Consider the following 19,485-nt stretch of genomic DNA (forward strand, 5'->3'; position numbering starts at 1 on the left):
ATCAAGACTAAGGAGTGTGTATCAATGGAGGAAGGTCTGTTGGGCACAGGGACAGGAAATGATGTCACTGCAGGGAGTGGAGGCCCCGCCCCTTCCTGTCTGCCTGTGACTCTGCGCCCTGTCAATCAACAGTACAGTAAGTGGCTGTGTATCGCTGTGGGCGTGGCTTCAAGGGAGGAAGTGACGTCACTGCAGGGACGCGGAGGCCCCGCCCCTTCCTGCCTGTCCACCAATTGTGACGGCCATGGCCCTGACACTATTGAAAAGCAACGCGGTGGGCGTGGCCCTGTGTGGCAGTGGGAGGGGGGTCTCACTTCCGGAAGTGACGTCATTGGGGCCAGGTGAGGCCCCGCCCCTTCCTGTCTGCATGTCTCTGCGCCCTGTCAATCAAGAGTAACGAGTGTCTGGGTATCAGTGGAGAAATATGTGGGCACTGGGACAGGAAGTGACGTCACTGCAGGGACGTGGAGGCCCCGCCCCTTCCTGTGTGAGGACACCGATGGGGGAGGGGGGAGAAGACGGCGCAGGTACCTCCCACGACGCACGCGGAGGCGAAGCCGGACAGGTCGAAGGCGGCGACCACGCCGGGTGCCTGGAGCGTCCGCAGCCCGTGCTCGGCCGCCGCCATCGTCGTCGTCGTCGTCACGGGCGACGGGACCGCCTCACCGCCGCCGCACTGCGACAGAGAGGAGGCGCCCCGCGAGGTCAGGAACGTGCGCGACTGCGCCGCGGCGACGACGGACGGACGGACAGACAGACAGACTGACGCGCAGTCCAGGGAGCCGTCACGAACGCCGACACGCCCGCCCCTCGACACCCAACCGTCATTCATCCGGCCAGCTGTCAATCACCTACCAACCGTCAATCAGCCAATCGCAACCACCGTCAGTTTCAACGCTCCGGCTGTCAATCGTCGCCCGCCCGTCAACCCAAGACCCACGCGTCAACCGCTGCCGTCCGTCCACCCGGGGTCAGCGGTCCACCATCTTGACTGCTCGTCGGGTTGTCAATCACCCTCTACCGCTGCTGTCAATCAAAAGCCCACACGTCCGTCACCTCCGCCTGTCGTCAACCACCTTCATCCTGAACGCCGAGAACAGAGCCTGGGCGGGGTATGGGGGACAGGGCTCGAGGCCGTTGCCATGACCGCGGACGACCCTCCCCCCTGTCTGCGCTCACCACTGGGCCACACCTACACAAACAACACACTACGGCAGGCGCGGGTGGATGGCGTCACGGCGACCCTTCTGCTGACCGCTGACCCCAAGGGCCGCCCCTACGTCAAGAGGCGGGACAACAGACGGCCACGCACCGTTTCCGTGCCGACCCTCCCGTGCCGACGTCGAGGGACCTTACCCAGGATGCCTTGCGGCCGTCCGCGAGCTGCAGGAGTCCCTCGGGCGGGGGCGGGGTGGTCGCGTCGGGCCCGCGGGCATCATGGCCGCCGCCGTCGCCTTCGGGGAGGAGGCGGTCCAGCTCCCTGCAGAAGCGGTTGAGCGGGAAGCCCACCACGTTGAGGAAGTCGCCGCTCACGCGCTCCACCAGCATGCCGCCCAGCGCCTGGATGCCGTAGCCGCCCGCCTTGTCCCTGCCGGGGGAGTGGGGGGTGGGGGGGAAGGTCAGAGGTCGCACTTCCTGTCTGCGCCTGTCAATCACCCGCCGCTTCCTGCCACCGGGGTCCCGCCCCCCCCGTTGTAGGCTCCACCCAACGCATCACCTCCTAATGGAGGCAGGGTGGCTCCTTCTGCGGTTGACGGACAGGAGCGGGAAGACAGGAAGGGGCGGGACCTAGGCATCCCTTTAGTGATGTCACTTCCTCCAGGCCTCGCCCACTGCACCACCCTTAGCGGAAGCTGAGTACCTGCCCTCATGTTTGATTGACGGGGGCAGACAGGAAGGGGCGGGGCCTCCGCTTCCCTCCAGTGACGTCACTTCCTCCAGAACTGGTCCACTGCACCGTCCCCTAGCAGTCACTCCCCTCATGCTTGATTGACAGGTGCAGACAGGAAGGGGCGGGGCCTCTGCTTCCCTCCAGTGATGTCACTTCCTCCACAATAAGCCCACTGCACCACCCTCTAGCAGAGGCCGAGTCACTCCCCTCATGCTTGATTGACAGGTGCAGACAGGAAGGGGCGGGGCCTCTGCTTCCCTCCAGTGACGTCACTTCCTCCAGAATTAGCCCGCTGCACCGCCCTCTAGCAGAGGCTGAGTCAGTCCCCTCAAGGTTGATGGACAGAGACAGACAGGAAGGGGCGGGGCCTACACTCTCCCCCAGTGACGTCACTTCCTGCCTCTAGTCCCAGGCCTCCCCGAGGAGACACAGCAGCTCCCTTGACTGACAGCAGATGCAGACAGGAAGGGGCGGGGCCTCCGCATCCCTCCACTGACGTCACTTCCTCCATCCAGGCCGCGCCCTCTGCACCAGCAACTGGTGGAGGCGGGACCTCTCCCCTCACAGTTGGTTGACAGGAAGGCGAGGCACAGGCAGACAGGAAGGGGCGGGGCCTACGCTCCCTCCACTGACGTCACTTCCTACACACCCCGACCAGTGCACCACACTCCAGGGAGAACAGAGATGCTCCCCTTGTCATTGAAGGACAAGAAGTGGAGACAAGGGGCAGACATGAAATGGGCGGGGCCTCCCCTCTCTTCCAGTGACGTCACTTCCTCTATCTAGTCCCGAGGAGACACAGCAGCTCCCTTGATTGACAGCAGACGCAGACAGGAAGGGGCGGGGCCTCCCACCCTTCCAGCGACGTCACTTCCTGTCTCTAGTCCCAGGCTCCCCACAGTGGAGACACGCAGCTCCCTTGACTGACAGCAGACGCAGACAGGAAGGGGCGGGGCCTCCCCACCCTTCCAGCGACGTCACTTCCTGTCTCTAGTCCCAGGCTCCCCACAGTGGAGACACGGCAGCTCCCTTGACTGACAGCAGACGCAGACAGGAAGGGGCGGGGCCTCCCCACCCTTCCAGCGACGTCACTTCCTGTCTCTAGTCCCAGGCTCCCCACAGTGGAGACACGGCAGCTCCCTTGACTGACAGCAGACGCAGACAGGAAGGGGCGGGGCCTCCCACACTTCCACTGACATCACTTCCTGTCCCTAGTCCCAGGCTCCCCACAGTGGAGACACGGCAGCTCCCTTGACTGACAGCAGACGCAGACAGGAAGGGGCGGGGCCTCCCACCCTTCCAGCGACGTCACTTCCTGTCTCTAGTCCCAGGCTCCCCACAGTGGAGACACGGCAGCTCCCTTGACTGACAGCAGACGCAGACAGGAAGGGGCGGGGCCTCCCACCCTTCCAGCGACGTCACTTCCTGTCTCTAGTCCCAGGCTCCCCACAGTGGAGACAGGGCAGCTCCCTTGACTGACAGCAGACGCAGACAGGAAGGGGTGGGCCCTCCCCACCCTTCCAGCGACGTCACTTCCTGTGTCTAGTCCCAGGCTCCCCACAGTAGAGACACGGCAGCTCCCTTGACTGACAGCAGACGCAGACAGGAAGGGGCGGGGCCTCCCACCCTTCCAGCGACGTCACTTCCTGTCTCTAGTCCCAGGCTCCCCACAGTGGAGACACGGCAGCTCCCTTGACTGACAGCAGACGCAGACAGGAAGGGGCGCGGCCTCCCACCCTTCCAGCGACGTCACTTCCTGTCTCTAGTCCCAGGCTCCCCACAGTGGAGACACGGCAGCTCCTTTTATTGACAGCCGACACAGACAGCAAGGGGCGGCGCAGACAGGAAGGGGCGGGGCCTCCCACCCTTCCAGTGACGTCACTTCCTGTCTCTAGTCCCAGGCTCCCCACAGTGGAGACACGGCAGCTCCCTTGACTGACAGCAGACGCAGACAGGAAGGGGCGGGGCCTCCCACACTTCCACTGACGTCACTTCCTGTCTCTAGTCCCAGGCTCCGCACAGTGGAGACATGGCAGCTCCCTTGATTGACAACAGACACAGACAGGAAGGGGCGGGGCCTCCCCACACTTCCAGCGACATCACTTCCTGTCTCTATTCCCAGGCTCCCCACTTGGAGACACGGCAGCTCCCTTGACTGACAGCAGACGCAGACAGGAAGGGGCGGGGCCTCCCCACCCTTCCAGCGACGTCACTTCCTGTCTCTAGTCCCAGGCTCCCCACAGTGGAGACACGGCAGCTCCCTTGACTTACAGCAGACGCAGACAGGAAGGGGCGGGGCCTCCCACACTTCCACTGACGTCACTTCCTGTCTCTAGTCCCAGGCTCCCCACAGTGGAGACACGGCAGCTCCCTTGACTGACAGCAGACGCAGACAGGAAGGGGCGGGGCCTCCGCACCCCTCGAGCGACGTCACTTCCTCCCCCGGGGCCCCGCTGCCCCCAAAACTCACATGGGCTCCCCGCTGCGCACGTAGTCCCACAGCAGCTCCGGCGACAGCTCCGAGAACGTCACCCGCGTCTCCTCGGAGAACTCCGCCCCCCGCGCGCGCAGCCCGCCGCCTGCGCGGACGGACGGGACAGACGGACGGACAGACGTCGGTGAGTGTATCCCCCCCCCCCGCGTCCGCCCGGGGAGGGGGGGGGTTCGTCGGGTGGCTTCCCCACCTTCTTCGTTCCAGCAGCGGAGGACGGCCACGCCCGTGAACACGCTGTGCTCCTTCCCGCTCAGCCTGTGGCGGGGGGAGGGGTGCGCTCAGTAGGTCCGCGGGCGGCGGGGGTACGCCCGACCCCCGCCGGGCAACCCGCGTCCCCGACCGGACCGCGCGCCCACCTGGACAGCATGCGGAAGGCGTCCTGCTCGCCGGCCGGCTTCTCCAGGATCAGCCCGTCGACGGCCTGCGGAAATTTCCGGAACGTTCCGCGGTGTCCCGGCACGTTCCGGAACGTGGGGTCGTTGGGGGGACCGGCGGGGGCGCGTGGAGACTGACTGACGGATGGGGCCGGGGGACGGGCGGGTGTCTGACAGGCGGCGCGTGGGAGAGCTCCCAGGACGCTGTTCCGGAACATTCCGGGTCACTCCGGGCGGCCGAGGGTAGGTGCGTGACGGGCGGGATGTCTCCAGGGACGGGGTGGATGATTGATTGACAGTTGGAGGAAGGCTCCAGAACACGGACAGGGGGACGGCGGGACGACGCCAGGGCGGTTTCCGGCACGTTCCGGGAGGCGGGCGGTGGGACGATGGAGGCACGGCGACGGGGAAAGCGACGAGACAACTGGGATGAGCGTTCCGGAACGTTCCGGGACGGGGGGGGGGCGGGCGACCGGGTGGGTGACGGCCGAGGCGACCCCGGCTAGGCACTGGGGCCACGGGGCCCGGAACGTTCCGGAATCTGTGCGCACGGGGTGGGGGAGACACTCACCATGATGGTGTCGGCGGCGATCACGAGGTCGGGGGCGCGCTGGTCTTTCTGCAAGGCGACGGGGGTTGGGGGGTCAGTCAGGCGGAGGAAGAGGAAGGGCGGGGGAGGAAGAGGAGGGAGGAGGGAGAAGAGGGAGGGGGATGAGGAGGAGGAGGGGAGGAAGAGGAAGGAGGGAGGGGAAGAGGAGGAAGGAGGAGGAAGAGGAAGGGCGGGGGAGGAAGGAGGTGGTTGGGGGACGACGAGGAGGAGGGGAGGAAGAGGAGGGAGGGAGGGGAAGAGTAGGAAGGAGGAGGAAGAGGAAGGGCGGGGGAGGAAGGAGGGTGTTGGGGGACGACGAGGAGGAGGGGAGGAAGAGGAAGGAGGGAGGGGGAGAGGAGGAAGGAGGAGGAAGAGGAAGGGCGGGGGAGGAAGGAGGTGGTTGGGGGACGATGAGGAGGAGGGGAGGAAGAGGAGGGAGGAGGGAGAAGAGGGAATGGGATGATGAGGAAGAGGGGACGAAGAGGAGGGAGGGAGGGGAAGAGGAGGAAGGAGGAGGAAGAGGAAGGGCGGGGGAGGAAGGAGGTGGTTGGGGGACAACGAGGAGGAGGGGAGGAAGAGGAGGGAGGAGGGCGAAGAGGGAGGGGGAGGAAGAAGAGGAAGGGGGGAGGAAGAGGAAGGAGGGAGGGGAAGAGGAGGAAGGAGGAGGAAGAGGAAGGGGGGAGGAAGAGGAAGGAGGGAGGGGAAGAGGAGGAAGGAGGAGGAAGGGGAGGAGGGAGGGGGAGGAAGAAGATGTGGGGGGCGAAGAGGAGGAGGGGAGGAAGAGAAGGGAGGAGAGGAAGGAGGAGGACGGACGGGGACAATGGGGGAGGGGGGGAAGAGGGTGGAGGAGGAAGAAGACGGTGGGGGAGGAAGAAGAGTGTGGGGGAGGAAGAAGAGCGTGGGGGAGGAAGAAGAGGGTGGGGGAGGAAGAAGAGGGAGGGGGAGGAAGAAGAGGGTGGGGGAGGAAGAAGAGGGCGGGGGAGGAAGAAGAGGGCGGGGGAGGAAGAAGAGGTTGGGGGAGGAAGAAGAGGGCGGGGGAGGAAGAAGAGGTTGGGGGAGGAAGAAGAGGGAGGGGGAGGAAGAAGAGGGTGGGGGAGGAAGAAGAGGGAGGGGGGGGAAGAAGAGGGAGGGGGAGGAAGAAGAGGGTGGGGGAGGAGGAGGAGGAGAGGAACATGAGGGAAGGGGAGGAGGGAGGGGAGGAAGAAGATGTGGTGGAGGATGAGGAGGAGGGGATGAAGAGGAGGAGGGGAGGAAGAAAGAGGAGGGAGAGGAAAGAGAGGAAGGAGGGGGAAGGGGAGGAAGGAGGAAGAAGAGGGTGGGGGAGGAAGGAGGAAGAAGAGGAGAAAAGATCAGGAAGCGATGGTAGAGGGGAGGAGACGGAGGGAGGAGGAGCAGTAGACAGGAGGAGGAAGAGAGGAAGAGGAAGAGGAGGAAGTGGAGGAGGGAGGGGAGGAGGAAGATGTGGGGGACGATGAGGAGGAGGGAAGACAAGGGAGGAGGAAGAGGATGGAGGGGGATAACGAGGAAGGTGACGAAGAGGAGGAGGGGAGGAAGAAAGAGGAGGGAAAGAGAGGAAGGAGGGGGAAGGGGAAGAAGGAGGAAGAGGGCTGGTGAGGAAGAGGAAGAGGAAGCAGAAACGGAAGAGAAGGTAGAGGACAGGGAGGATGGATGATACAGGAAGGGAGACACGGAGGAGGAAGAGGAGCAGGAAGAGGAGGGAGGAAGCAGAAACGGAAGAGAAGGTAGAGGACAGGGAGGATGGATGATACAGGAAGGGACACACGGAGGAGGAAGAGGAGCAGGAAGAGGAAGGAGGAAGCAGAAACGGAAGAGAAGGTAGAGGACAGGGAGGATGGGACAGGAAGGGAGACAAAGAGGAGGAAGAGGAAGAGGAAGCAGAAATGGAAGAGAAGGTAGAGGACAGGGAGGATGGATGGGACAGGAGGTAGACACAGAGGAGGAAGAGGAGGAGGAAGAGGAAGCAGACACGGAAGAGATGATAGACGACAGGTAGGATGGATGGAACAGGAAGGGACACACGGAGGAGGAAGAGGAAGAGGAAGCAGAAACGGAAGAGAAGGTAGAGGACAGGGAGGATGGGACAGGAAGGCAGACACGGAGAAGGAAGAGGAGGAGGAAGAGGAAGAGGAGGAGGAGGGAGGAAACAGAAACGGAAGAGAAGGTAGAGGACAGGGAGGAGGGGACAGGAAGGGAGACACGGAGGAGGAAGAGGAGGAGGAGGGAGGAAACAGAAACGGAAGAGAAGGTAGAGGACAGGGAGGATGGGACAGGGAGACACGGAGGAGGAAGAGGAAGAGGAAGAGGAGGAGGAGGGAGGAAACAGAAACGGAAGAGAAGGTAGAGGACAGGGAGGATGGGACAGGAAGGGAGACACGGAGGAGGAAGAGGAAGAGGAGGAGGAGGGAGGAAACAGAAACGGAAGAGAAGGTAGGGGACAGGGAGGATGGGACAGGAAGGGAGACACGGAGGAGGAAGAGGAGGAGGAGGAGGGAGGCGGGAGGATGAGGAAGGGTGTCATGGCGGCGGCGCTTGCCTGGTGCAGCCTGTGTGCCACCTCCAGGGCCTTGTGCCGTGCCGTCTCCACCGCGTAGGCCGGCGGGTCTGGGAACGAGGCCTTGTCCAGCGTCTCCCTGAACCGCGACGGGATCACCTCGAACCGCAGGCCCTGCGACAGACGGACACACAGACAGGGGGAAGCCTCAGTCGCCCACTGCTGCACCCGGTAATCGCCCGGAACCTTCCCCTGTCAATCACTCAGAAATCCCGCCCACTCACCTGCCAATCATCTCTCAGAAGTCCCGCCCACTCAACCGGCACCCTCACCTGCCAATCATCCATCAGCAGCCCCGCCCACTCACCCAGGACCTGTCAATCATCCGTCATTTGTCCCACCCACTCACAGATCACCCCCCGCCTGTCAATGAACCATCAGTAGGCCCACCCATTCATGCAACACCCTCACCTGTCAATCATCCATCTGTAGCCCCGCCCACATTTGGCCACGCCCCCGCCACCAAAAAACGCTGCTGCCCCGCCCACACCCTCACCTGTCAATCATCTGTCACTATTCCCGCCCTCTCACCCGGTACCTTCACCTGCCACTCATCCGTCACTATCCCCGCCCACTCACCCGGAACCCTCACCTGCCAATCACCCATCAGCAGCCCCGCCCACTCACCCAGGACCTGTCAATCATCCGTCATTTGTCCCACCCACTCACAGATCACCCCCACCTGTCAATCAACCATGAGTAGACCCACCCATTCATGCAGCACCCTCACCTGTCAATCATCCGTCTGTAGCCCCGCCCACTCACTTGTCAATCAAACATCACCAGCCCCACATTCCTCAGCTGTCAATCACCCATGCACAGCGCTACCCACTCACCCAGCATCCTGAGCTGTCAATCACCCGTCACTAGCCCCGCCCAACTCAACTGTCAATCAACATCACAGAACCCACCCACGCGCCTATCATTGGCCACGCCCCCGACACAAAAAACGCTGCTGCTCTAGCCCCGCCCACTTCCTCACCTGTCAGTCACCTGACACCGGCCCCGCCCACTCACAATCCTCACCTGTCAATCACCCTTGTCCAGCACCCTGACCTCTCACTTACGGGTCACCCGCCCCGCCCTCAGCTGTCAATCATCCACACTCACTGACCCGCCCACTGCGAACCTGTCAATCACCAACCGGAAGTCCTGCCTTTTTTGACCACCCCTTCGCCCGCCAATCACCCTGCAGCAGCCCCGCCCCCTCACGCCGCCAGCACGCTCAGCTGTCCATCAGCCTCCACAAGCTCCGCCCACGATACCTCCCATCCTGAGCTGTCAATCACCCATGGCTGGCCCCGCCCATGCCACCATCCACCTCAGCTGTCAGTCATGCCCAGTAGTCCCGCCTACGCCATCCATTTCCTGAGCTGTCAATCACGGCTAGTCCCGCCCACTCTCAAAGCAGCTCAACCATGTATCACTGCTGGCCCACCTCCTGGCCCCATCCTGAGCTGTCAATCACTGCTGGCCACGCCCACTCCACGAGCCCATCGAGCTGTCAATCAGGGCTCACTAGCCCCGCCCCTCCGCAGCTGACTGTCAATCACGGACCTCTAGGCCCGCCCATTCTGCCCTTGCCCTCAAGTCAATCAAACCTCGCTAGCTCCGCCCACACCCTGAACTGTCAATCACCTCCCACTAGCCCCGCCCCCAACCCCAGCACCCACACAGAAGCTGAGCTGTCAATCACGGACCTCTAGGCACGCCCATTTTCCCCTGGCCGTCAAGTCAATCAAGTCCATAGCCCCGCCCGCTCCCGGAACTGTCAATCACCTCTCCCTAGCCCCGCCCACTACGACAGCACCCTCACCGTCAACGAGACCTCGCTAGCCCCGCCCACAGAGACCGATCCAGAGCTGTCAATCACAGACAGCCCCGCCCACTCCGCCACCGCGCTCAACCGTCACCGGAGCCTCGGTCGCCCCGCCCACGCTTCCGGCGCCGCGAGACGTCAATCAAGTGAGGCGTTTCCCAGAGCGGGGCGAGGGGAGCTTCGAACCCGCGGACATCCCCGGCGACGTCCTTCCCCACCCCCACCCGCCGCCGCCGCCGCCGCCCGGATCCCGCCGTGGTCGTTATCGTCCCCGGGGCGCAGGGCGGCGCTCACGGCGTTGCGGAGGATCTCCTGGCGGCGCGGGGACGCGCTGGCCAGCACCACGCGCTGGCCCTGCAGCCGCGGGATCACCGGCCTCAGCGCCATCTTCTCCTCCCCGCGGACGGAAGTGACACTGCGCGCATGCGCGGCGTCGCTAAGGCGACGACGCACCGCGCGGCCACGTCCCTTGCGTTGCGTCATCATGGCCCCTGGTTTGGCGCGTGCGCAGTTGCAGCCGCGGGGGGGGGGTGCCAATATGGCGCCCGACGCCATGCCCGGTTAAGGGCAAGTTCTGCGCATGCGCCTGGGGAAAAAGAAACCCGAACGTGGTCGACCAACGCAGTCTTAGCCGTAAGTGGCGATGAGCGCGTTTGCAGCGTTGTCGTAAAAGGTCCCCGGCCGTCCCCCTCTTCCCCCCACGCTCGTTTGCGCGCACTGAGGCGATCCCCCTGCCTCCGATCCCAAACTGGGCCAGCGAAGGTTCGAGAACCCGCCGGGAGGGTGGCCGGACCTGCCTCAGTGTCCCCTGGCGGTCCCGCCTCAGCCCCCGATCGCGGTCATCCCCCTGCCTCAGCTCCACTCCACGTACGACCTTCCATTCCCCAGGCTGGGCTCGATCTCGTGGCCGCTGAACTCACTGGCGCGGTGCCGAAGGGACGGGACTCGCGGTCATCCCCCGGCCTCGGGTCACGGAAACCACACGGAGCGGCCGGGATTCGAACCCGGACTCCTGAGGTATCCAACGCCCGCTGAATAATTCCACCCAAACCTTGCCTCCACGTCCACTCGCGGTCATCCCCCGGCCTCAGCTCGGGAACTCGCGGTCATCCCCCTGCCTGCTAAGCTTCGCTATGCTAATTAGACTGGAGTACGGAATCCCGTTAGGTCCAAAATTGACCCTAAGCGCTCCATGTCTGGGAGACTGGGTCGTCCCCCGGCCTCAGCTCCACAGAGGGAAGGAACATCCGGGTTCCGTCGCTGTCACTTCGGCCCCGCCCCCACCCGGGACCCCACGCCCACTCCCGGTCATCCCCCGGCCTCAGCTCGGGAACTCGCGGTCATCCCCCTGCCTGCTAAGCTGCGCTATGCTAATTAGACTGCAGTACGGAATCCCGTTAGGTCCAAAATTATCCCTAAGCGCTCCATGTCTGGGACTCGGGGTCGTCCCCCTGCCTCAGCTCCGCACAAGTGAGGAACATCCGGGTTCCGTCGCTGTCACCTCGGCCCCTCCCCCACCCAGGACCCCCACGTCCACTCGCGGTCATGCCCCGGCCTCAGCTCGGGAACTCGTGGTCATCCCCCTGCCTGCTAAACTGCGCTATGCTAATTAGACTGCAGTACGGAGTCCCGTTAGGTCCAAAATTAACCCTAAGCGCTCCATGTCTGGGACTCGGGGTCGTCCCCCTGCCTCAGCTCCGCTCAAGTGAGCGACATCCGGGTCCCGGCGCTGTCACCTCGGCCCCGCCCCCACCCGGGACCCCACGTCCACTCGCGGTCATCCCCCGGCCTCAGCTCAGAACCTCGCGGTCACCCTCGTGCCCGCGGAGCCGCCGTACGCTGAACGGACGCGGTGTACGGAAACACGCGAGGCCCAAAATTAACCCACGCACTCAGTCCTGGAACTCGCGGTCGTCCCCCTGCCTCAGCTCCGCTCAAGTGAGGGACATCCGGGTCCCGGCGCTGTCACCTCGGCCCCACCCCCACCCAGGCCTCCGCGCCCACTCGCGGTCATGCCCCGGCCTCAGCGCAGGAACTCGCGGTCATCCCCCTGCCTGCTGACCTGCAATATCCTAATTAGATTGGGGTACGGAAAACCGTTAGGCCCAAAATTAACCATTGCCCTCAATCTCCGGAAGTCGCGGTCGTCCCCCTGCCTCAGCTCCACACAGGGGAGGAACATCCGGGTTCCCCCGCCGTCACCTCGGCCCCTCCCCCACCCAGGACCCAACGTCCACTCGCGGTCATCCCCCTGCCTGCGGAATCCAAGTACACTAATCAGACGCGGTGTACGGAAACCCGTTAGGCCCAAAATTAACCATTGCCCTCAATCTCTGGAACTCGCGGTAGTCCCCCTGCCTCAGCTCCGCGCAAGTGAGGGACATCCGGGTCCCGGCGCTGTCACCTCGGCCCCGCCCCCACTCGGGTTCCACGTCCACTCGCGGCCATCCCCCTGCCTGCGGAGCGGCAGTATGCTAATTAGATTGGTGTACGGACACCCGTTAGGCCCAAAATTAACCATTGCCTTCAATCTCTAGAACTCGCGGTCGTCCCCCTGCCTCAGCTCCGCTCAAGTGAGGGACATCCGGGTCCCGGCGCTGTCACCTCGGCCCCTCCCCCACCCAGGACCCCCACGTCCACTCGCGGTCATCCCCCGGCCTCAGCTCAGAACCTCGCGGTCACCCTCGTGCCCGCGGAGCCGCCGTACGCTGAACGGACGCGGTGTACGGAAACACGCGAGGCCCAAAATTAACCCACGCACTCAGTCCTGGAACTCGCGGTCGTCCCCCTGCCTCAGCTCCGCTCAAGTGAGGGACATCCGGGTCCCGGCGCTGTCACCTCGGCCTCTCCCGGACCCAGGCCTTCGCGTGCACTCGAGGTCATCCCCGGGTGATTGACTGACGGCCGCCTCGGCCAATGGCGTGTCGCGGAGGGCGGGGCCGCCGGAAGCGGTGTGAGTCCGCACTGGCAGCAATGCCCCTGCCTCAGCCCCGCGGGCGGCCAGTCTCCACCGTGCCGTCCGTCAGTCAGTCCGTCCGTCCGTCGTCCGTCCCGTGGTCGAGTATTATGGTTATTTATTGTACTTTAATCGGAATGTCCATGATGGGTGGGATGGCTCAATGGTTAGCGCGCCACCGAGGACCCGGGTTCGAATCCCGTCACTCTTCCGCGTCTGACCAATCAGAAGGAAGTCTTTCATTCTCCATCGATTGATTGATTGATTGATTGAATTTCCGTTCTCGGGGTGGTGGGGGGATTCGAACTCACGGCCCGCTGCATGGCCGCCTGTGAAATATACATGAAAATATACAAAGTAATGTTTTTTTTTTTTAATTTTTAAGTATTATTATCATTATTGTGGGATTTGAGACTTTATTTTAGTGACTTGGATTTTCTGCGGTCGGGGTTCCCCCCCCCCCCGCGCCTAATTGATTTATCATCATCATCATCATTATTTATTTATGTTTATTTATTCATTTATATCTAGCGTAATCATAAAATGTGCATAATATATATACAAGAAACATTATTTTTATGGTCGGATCCGCTACACCCAGCTGATTAATAGTAATAATTATTATTATTATTGTAGAAGTAATATGTAATTATGAAATGTATTTAATACACAGAAATTATTATTATTATCATTATTATTATATGTTATTTGGTGACATATTTCACGCACACTTTTCTCGTGTGTAGAGAGCGAAAAACTTCCCCCTAATCAATCACGGTGACTCATTTCGCTCCCCGTTTCCCATCAGGAGAGAGCGAAAAAACGTCCTCCAATCAGTCAATCACCAGTGACATATTTCACGCCCAGTTTTCCCGAGTGGACAGAGCGAAAAATCTCCCCATAACCAATCACGGTGACTTATTTCGCTCCCCGTTTCCCATCTGGTGAGAGCGAAAAACGTCCTCCAATCAATCAATCAATCACCCGAGACATATTTCACGCCCACTTTTCCCGTGTGGACAGAGCGAAAAACTTCCCCCTAATCAATCACGGTGACTTATTTCGCTCCCCGTTTCTCATCTGGTGAGAGCGAAAAACGTCCTCCAATCAATCAATCACCAGTGACATATTTCACGCCTTTTCCCGTGTGGACAGAGCGAAAAATCTCCCCATAATCAATCACGGTGACTTATTTCGCTCCCCGTTTCCCATCTGGTGAGAGCGAAAAACGTCCTCCAATCAATCACCTGAGACATATTTCACGCCCACTTTTCCCGTGTGGACAGAGCGAAAAACTTCCCCCTAATCAATCACGGCGACTTATTTCGCTCCCCGTTTCCCATCTGGTGAGAGCGAAAAACGTCCTCCAATCAATCAATCACCCATGACATATATCACGCCCACTTTTCCTGTGAGGACAGAGCGAAATATTTCCCAAAATCAATCACGGTGACTTATTTCGCTCCCCGTTTCCCATCTGATGAGAGCGAAAAACGTCCTCCAGTCAATCAATCAATCACCGGTGACATATTTCACGACCACTTGTCCTTGTGCAGAGAGCGAAAAATTTCCCCCTAATCAATCACGGTGACTTATTTCTCTCCCTGTTTCCCATCAGGAGAGAGTGAAAAATGTCCTCCAATCAATCAATCACCCGTGACATATTTCACGCCCACTTATCCCGTGTACACAGAGCGAAATATTTCCCAAAATCAATCACGGTGACTTATTCCGCTCCCCGTTTCCCATCTGGTGAGAGCGACCATTTTTCCAGTGTGGACAGAGCGAAAAATCTCCCCCTAATCAATCTCGGTGACTTATTTCGCTCCCAGTTTCCTACATGGAGAGAGCGAAAACCTTCCTCCAATGAATCAATCAATCAATCACCGGTGACAAATTTCACGCCCACTTGCCCGTGTGGAGAGAGCAAAAAGTTTCCCCCTAATCAATCACGGTGACTTATTTCGCTCGCCGTTTCCCATCAGGAGAGAGCGAGAAACGTCCCCCAATCAATCAATTAATTGCCTGTGACTCATTTCGTCCCACGGTTTCCCCTCTGCAGAGAGTGAAAAACGTCCTCTTGGCCCTTCCATCGCCGGTGACTTATTTCACTCCCAGGTTCCCATTTGGAGAGTGTGAAAAACGTCCTCCAATCAATCAATCAATCACCGGTGACATATTTCACCCCAATTTTTCCCTTGTGGAAAAAAAAAATCATGGTGACTTATTTCGCTCCCCGGTTCCCATCGACAGAGAGTGAAAAACGTCCTCCAATCAATCAATCAATCACCGGTGACATATTTCACTCCCACTTTTCCCGTGTGGAGAGAGCGAAAAATTTCCCCCCTATCAATCACGGTGACTTATTTCGCTCCCCATTTCCCATCTAGAGAGAGCGAAAAACGTCCTCCAATCAATCAATCACTGGTGACATATTTCGCGCTGACTTTGCCTTTTAGACAGAGCGAAAAATTTCCCCCTAATCAATCATGGCGACTTATTTCGCCCCCGGCGATTCCCATCAGGAAAGAGTGAAAAACGTCCTCCAATCAATCAATCAATCAATCAATCGCCGGTGACATATTTCACGCCCACTTTCCCAGTGTGGAGAGTGCGAAAAGTTTCCCCTTATCAATCACAGTGACTTATTTCACCCACGCGTTTCCCATCTGGAGAGAGCGAGAAACGTCCTCTAATCAATCAATCAATCAATCAATCACCGGTGACATATTTCACGCCCACTTTTCTGGTGTGGAGTGAAAAAACTCCCCCCTAATCAATCACGGTGACCCATTCTGCACCCAGCTTTCTCCCCTCTGCAGAGAGCGGGAAACGTCCTCCAATCAATCAATCAATCAATCAATCAATCACCAGTGATTTATTTCATGCCCAGGGCTTCCCACCTAGACAGAGCGAAAATCGTCCTCCAATCAATCAATCACAGCGACTTATTTCACCCCCACTTTACCCATCTGGAGAGAGGAAAATAAATCCCTGCAATCAATCAATCAAGCAATCAATCGCTGGGGACTTATTTCATGCCCCCCCCCGTTACCCCTCTGCAGAGAGCGAAAAACGTCCTCCAATCAATCAATCAATCAGTCACCAGTGACTTATTTCATCCCCACTTTGTGCTTCCGGAGAGAGCGAAAAACTTCCCGCTAATCAATCGCTGGTGACTTATTTCATCCCCACATGGTCCACGTGGAGAGCAATAAACGTCCTCCAATCAATCAATCAATCAATCAATCACTGGTGACTTATTTCATCCCCACTTGGTCCATGTGGAGAGCGAAAAACGTCCTCCAATCAATCAATCAATCAAGCTATCAATCACCTGTGACTTATTTCATCCCCACTTGGTCCAGGTGGAGAGCAAAAAACGTCCTCCAATCAATCAATCAAGCTATCAATCACCTGTGACTTATTTCATCCCCACTTGGTCCAGGTGGAGAGCGAAAAACATCCTCCAATCAATCAATCAATCAATCAATCACCGGTGACCTATTTCATCCCCAGGTTTCCCTTCTGGAGAGAGTGAAAAATATCCTCGTGGCCCGTCCATAACTGTGACCTATTTCATCCCCACTCTGCCCATCTGCAGAGAGTGAAAAACTTCCCCCTAATCAATCACTGGTGATTTATTTCACTCCCACCTTTCCCCTCTGCAGAGAGCGAGAAACGTCCTCCAATCAATCAATCAATCAGCAGGGATTTATTTCATGCACAGAGTTTCCCACCTAGAGAGAGTGAAAAACGTCCTTCAATCTATCAATCAATCAATCACCGGTGACTTATTTCATCCCCACTTGGTCCAGATGGAGAGTGAAAAACGTCCGCCAATCAATAAATAAATCACTGGTGACTTATTTCATCCCCACTTGGTCCATGTGGAGAGCGAAAAACGTCCTCCAATCAATCAATCAATCAATCAATCAATCACGGGTGACTCATTTCATCCCCACTTTGTCCACATGGAGAGTGAAAAACGTCCTTCAGTCAATCAATCAATCATTGGTGACTTATTTCATCCGCACTTGGTCCAGATGGAGAGCAGAAGATGTCCTCCCATCAATCAATCAATCAATCAATCAATCACCGGTGACTCATTTCATCCCCACTTTGTCCACATGGAGAGTGAAAAACGTCCTTCAGTCAATCAATCAATCAATCAATCAAGCAGCAGGGATTTATTTCATGCCCATAGTTTTCCATCTAGAGCAAAAAACGTCCTCCAATCAATCAATGAATCAATCAAACAATCACCAGTGACTTATTTCATCCCCACTTGGTCCAGATAGAGAGCAGAAAACGTCTCCAATCAATTAATCAATCCATCAATCAATCACTGGTGACTTATTTCATCCCCACTGGCTGCATGTGCAGAGTGAAAAACGTCCTCCAATCAATCACTAGTGACTTATTTCATCCCCACTTAGTCCATGAGGAGAGTGAAAAACGTCCTATAATCAATCAATCAATCAATCATTGGTGTCCTCCAATCAATCAATCAACCAATGATTGGTGACTTATTTCATCCCAAGTTGGTCCATGTGGAGAGCGAAAAACGTCCTGCAATCAATCAATCAATCACTGGTGACTTATTTCATCCCCACTTGGTCGATGTGGAGTGCGAAAAATGTCCTCCAATCAATCAATCACCAGTGACTTATTTCACCCCCACTTGGTCCATGTGGAGAGCGAGAAACGTCCTCCCATCAATCAATCAATCAATCGCCTGTGACCTATTTCGTCTCCACCTTTGCCCTGTGGAGAGAGCGAAAAATTTCCCCCAATCCATCGCCTGTGACTTATTTCGCCCCCCGCCCCGCTCTGTACAGTGTGCGAAAAACGTCCTGTGCCGGGGCGGCCATGATGGGAAACTTTCCGGAAGCTGCAAATGGTAGCCGCAGGGGTCCGGGCAGGGGGGGTGCGGCAGAGGGGGCGGGATTAGTGGGGGACGCGTCCTCATTGGCCACATGTGAGGTGATTGGCGGCTTCGCGGGCGTGGCCCGACTCATGATTGACAGCTCGGTGTCGGCCATGTTGTGGGCGTGGCTTCTGCTGTGATTGACAGCTCAACACCAGCCATGTCTGTGGGCGTGGTTGTGGGCGTGGCCTGTGCCGTGATTGACAGCTGGGTGTCGGCCATGTTGTGGGCGTGGCTTTGCTGTGATTGACAGCTGGGTGTCGGCCATGTTGTGGGTGTGGCTTCGCTGTGATTGAAAGCTCAACAATCAGCCATGTCTGTAGGCGTGGTTGTGGGCGTGTGTGCCCTGTCAATCGTCTGCGCACCTGTCAATCAATAATCCGCGCTCCTATCACGTACCTGTGCACCTGTCAGTCATCCCTGCACCTGTCAGTCATCCCTGCACCTGTCAGTCACCTACCCACGCACCTGTCAGTCATCCCTGCACCTGTCACCTACCCACGCACCTGTCAGTCATCCCTGCACCTGTCAGTCATCCCTGCACCTGTCAGTCACCTACCCACGCACCTGTCAGTCATCCCTGCACCTGTCAGTCATCCCTGCACCTGTCAGTCACCTACCCACGCACCTGTCAGTCATCCCTGCACCTGTCAGTCACCTACCCACGCACCTGTCAGTCATCCCTGCACCTGTCAGTCATCCCTGCACCTGTCAGTCACCTACCCACGCACCTGTCAGTCATCCCTGCACCTGTCACCTACCCAAGCACCTGTCAGTCATCCCTGCACCTGTCAGTCACCTACCCACGCACCTGTCAGTCATCCCTGCACCTGTCACCTACCCACGCACCTGTCAGTCATCCCTGCACCTGTCAGTCATCCCTGCAACTGTCAGTCATCCCTGCACCTGTCACCTACCCACGCACCTGTCAGTCATCCCTGCACCTGTCACCTACCCACGCACCTGTCAGTCATCCCTGCACCTGTCACCTACCCAAGCACCTGTCAGTCATCCCTGCACCTGTCAGTCATCCCTGCACCTGTCAGCCATCCCTGCACCTGTCAGCCATCCCTGCACCTGTCAGTCATCCCTGCACCTGTCAGCCATCCCTGCACCTGTCAGTCATCCCTGCACCTGTCAGCCATCCCTGCACCTGTCAGTCACCACCCCACCTGTCAATCAATCCCGACACCTGTCAGTCACCCGTCTCCCTTTCCATCAACCGCACACCTGCCAGCCGCCTGCACACCCGTCCCTCACCCGACCGCCTGTCTGTCCGTCCATCCGTCCATCCCTCCATCGTCCGTCCGCCTGTCCGTCCCGTGCATCCATCCACCCGTCCACCCACTGAGAGGGGGAGGGGTGGTGCCTCCTTCATTATTTGCAGGACAGACGGGCAGACAGAAGGACGGACGGACAGCACCGGCGAGTGACTTCCGGTGACCTCGGGGTGGGGAGGGGGGCTTTGGGGGCGGTGGGGCACTGGGGAGGGGGGAGGGAGGGAGTCAGAGAGGGGGGGAGGAGGAGGATGAAGGTGCGGCCGTGGGTTCGAATCCAGCCTCAGCCGACAGCCCTCCCCCAAAAATCCGAGTATTAAAGGGCACAGGGCGACGAGTAATAAAAATGTGGCTGACAAAAAAAATCACATTAAAGGCCACAGTGGAATGAATAATAAAAATGTGGCTGACAAAAAAAAATCACATTAAAGGCCACAGGGGGATGAATAATAAAAATGTGGCTGACAAAAAAATCACATTAAAGGGCATAGGGGGATGAATAATAAAAATTTGGCTGACAAAAAAAAAATCACATTAAAGGGCACAGTGGGATGAATAATAAAAATTTGGCTGACAAAAAAAA

The 19,485-nt window shown here is 58.7% G+C and overlaps 1 protein-coding gene across 1 annotated transcript; it reads right to left on the minus strand.

Moving 5' to 3' along the window:
* Positions 1 to 1,052: 1,052 nt before the first annotated feature.
* Positions 1,053 to 10,131, minus strand: LOC123457599 (probable bifunctional dTTP/UTP pyrophosphatase/methyltransferase protein). The gene is made up of 9 exons (XM_045141442.1): positions 10,034 to 10,131; positions 7,903 to 8,034; positions 5,331 to 5,378; positions 5,085 to 5,183; positions 4,742 to 4,983; positions 4,576 to 4,640; positions 4,362 to 4,470; positions 1,357 to 1,588; positions 1,053 to 1,103 (listed from the first exon to the last, which is right to left on the minus strand). The coding sequence occupies exons 1-9, from the start codon at positions 10,124 to 10,126 to the stop codon at positions 1,053 to 1,055; spliced, it is 1,071 nt and encodes a 356-aa protein (XP_044997377.1). The 5' UTR covers positions 10,127 to 10,131.
* Between the last annotated feature and the right edge of the window lie 9,354 nt (positions 10,132 to 19,485).

This window comes from Jaculus jaculus, unplaced genomic scaffold (assembly GCF_020740685.1).
Source record: "Jaculus jaculus isolate mJacJac1 unplaced genomic scaffold, mJacJac1.mat.Y.cur uX1, whole genome shotgun sequence".
NCBI classification, from domain to species: Eukaryota; Metazoa; Chordata; class Mammalia; order Rodentia; family Dipodidae; genus Jaculus; species Jaculus jaculus.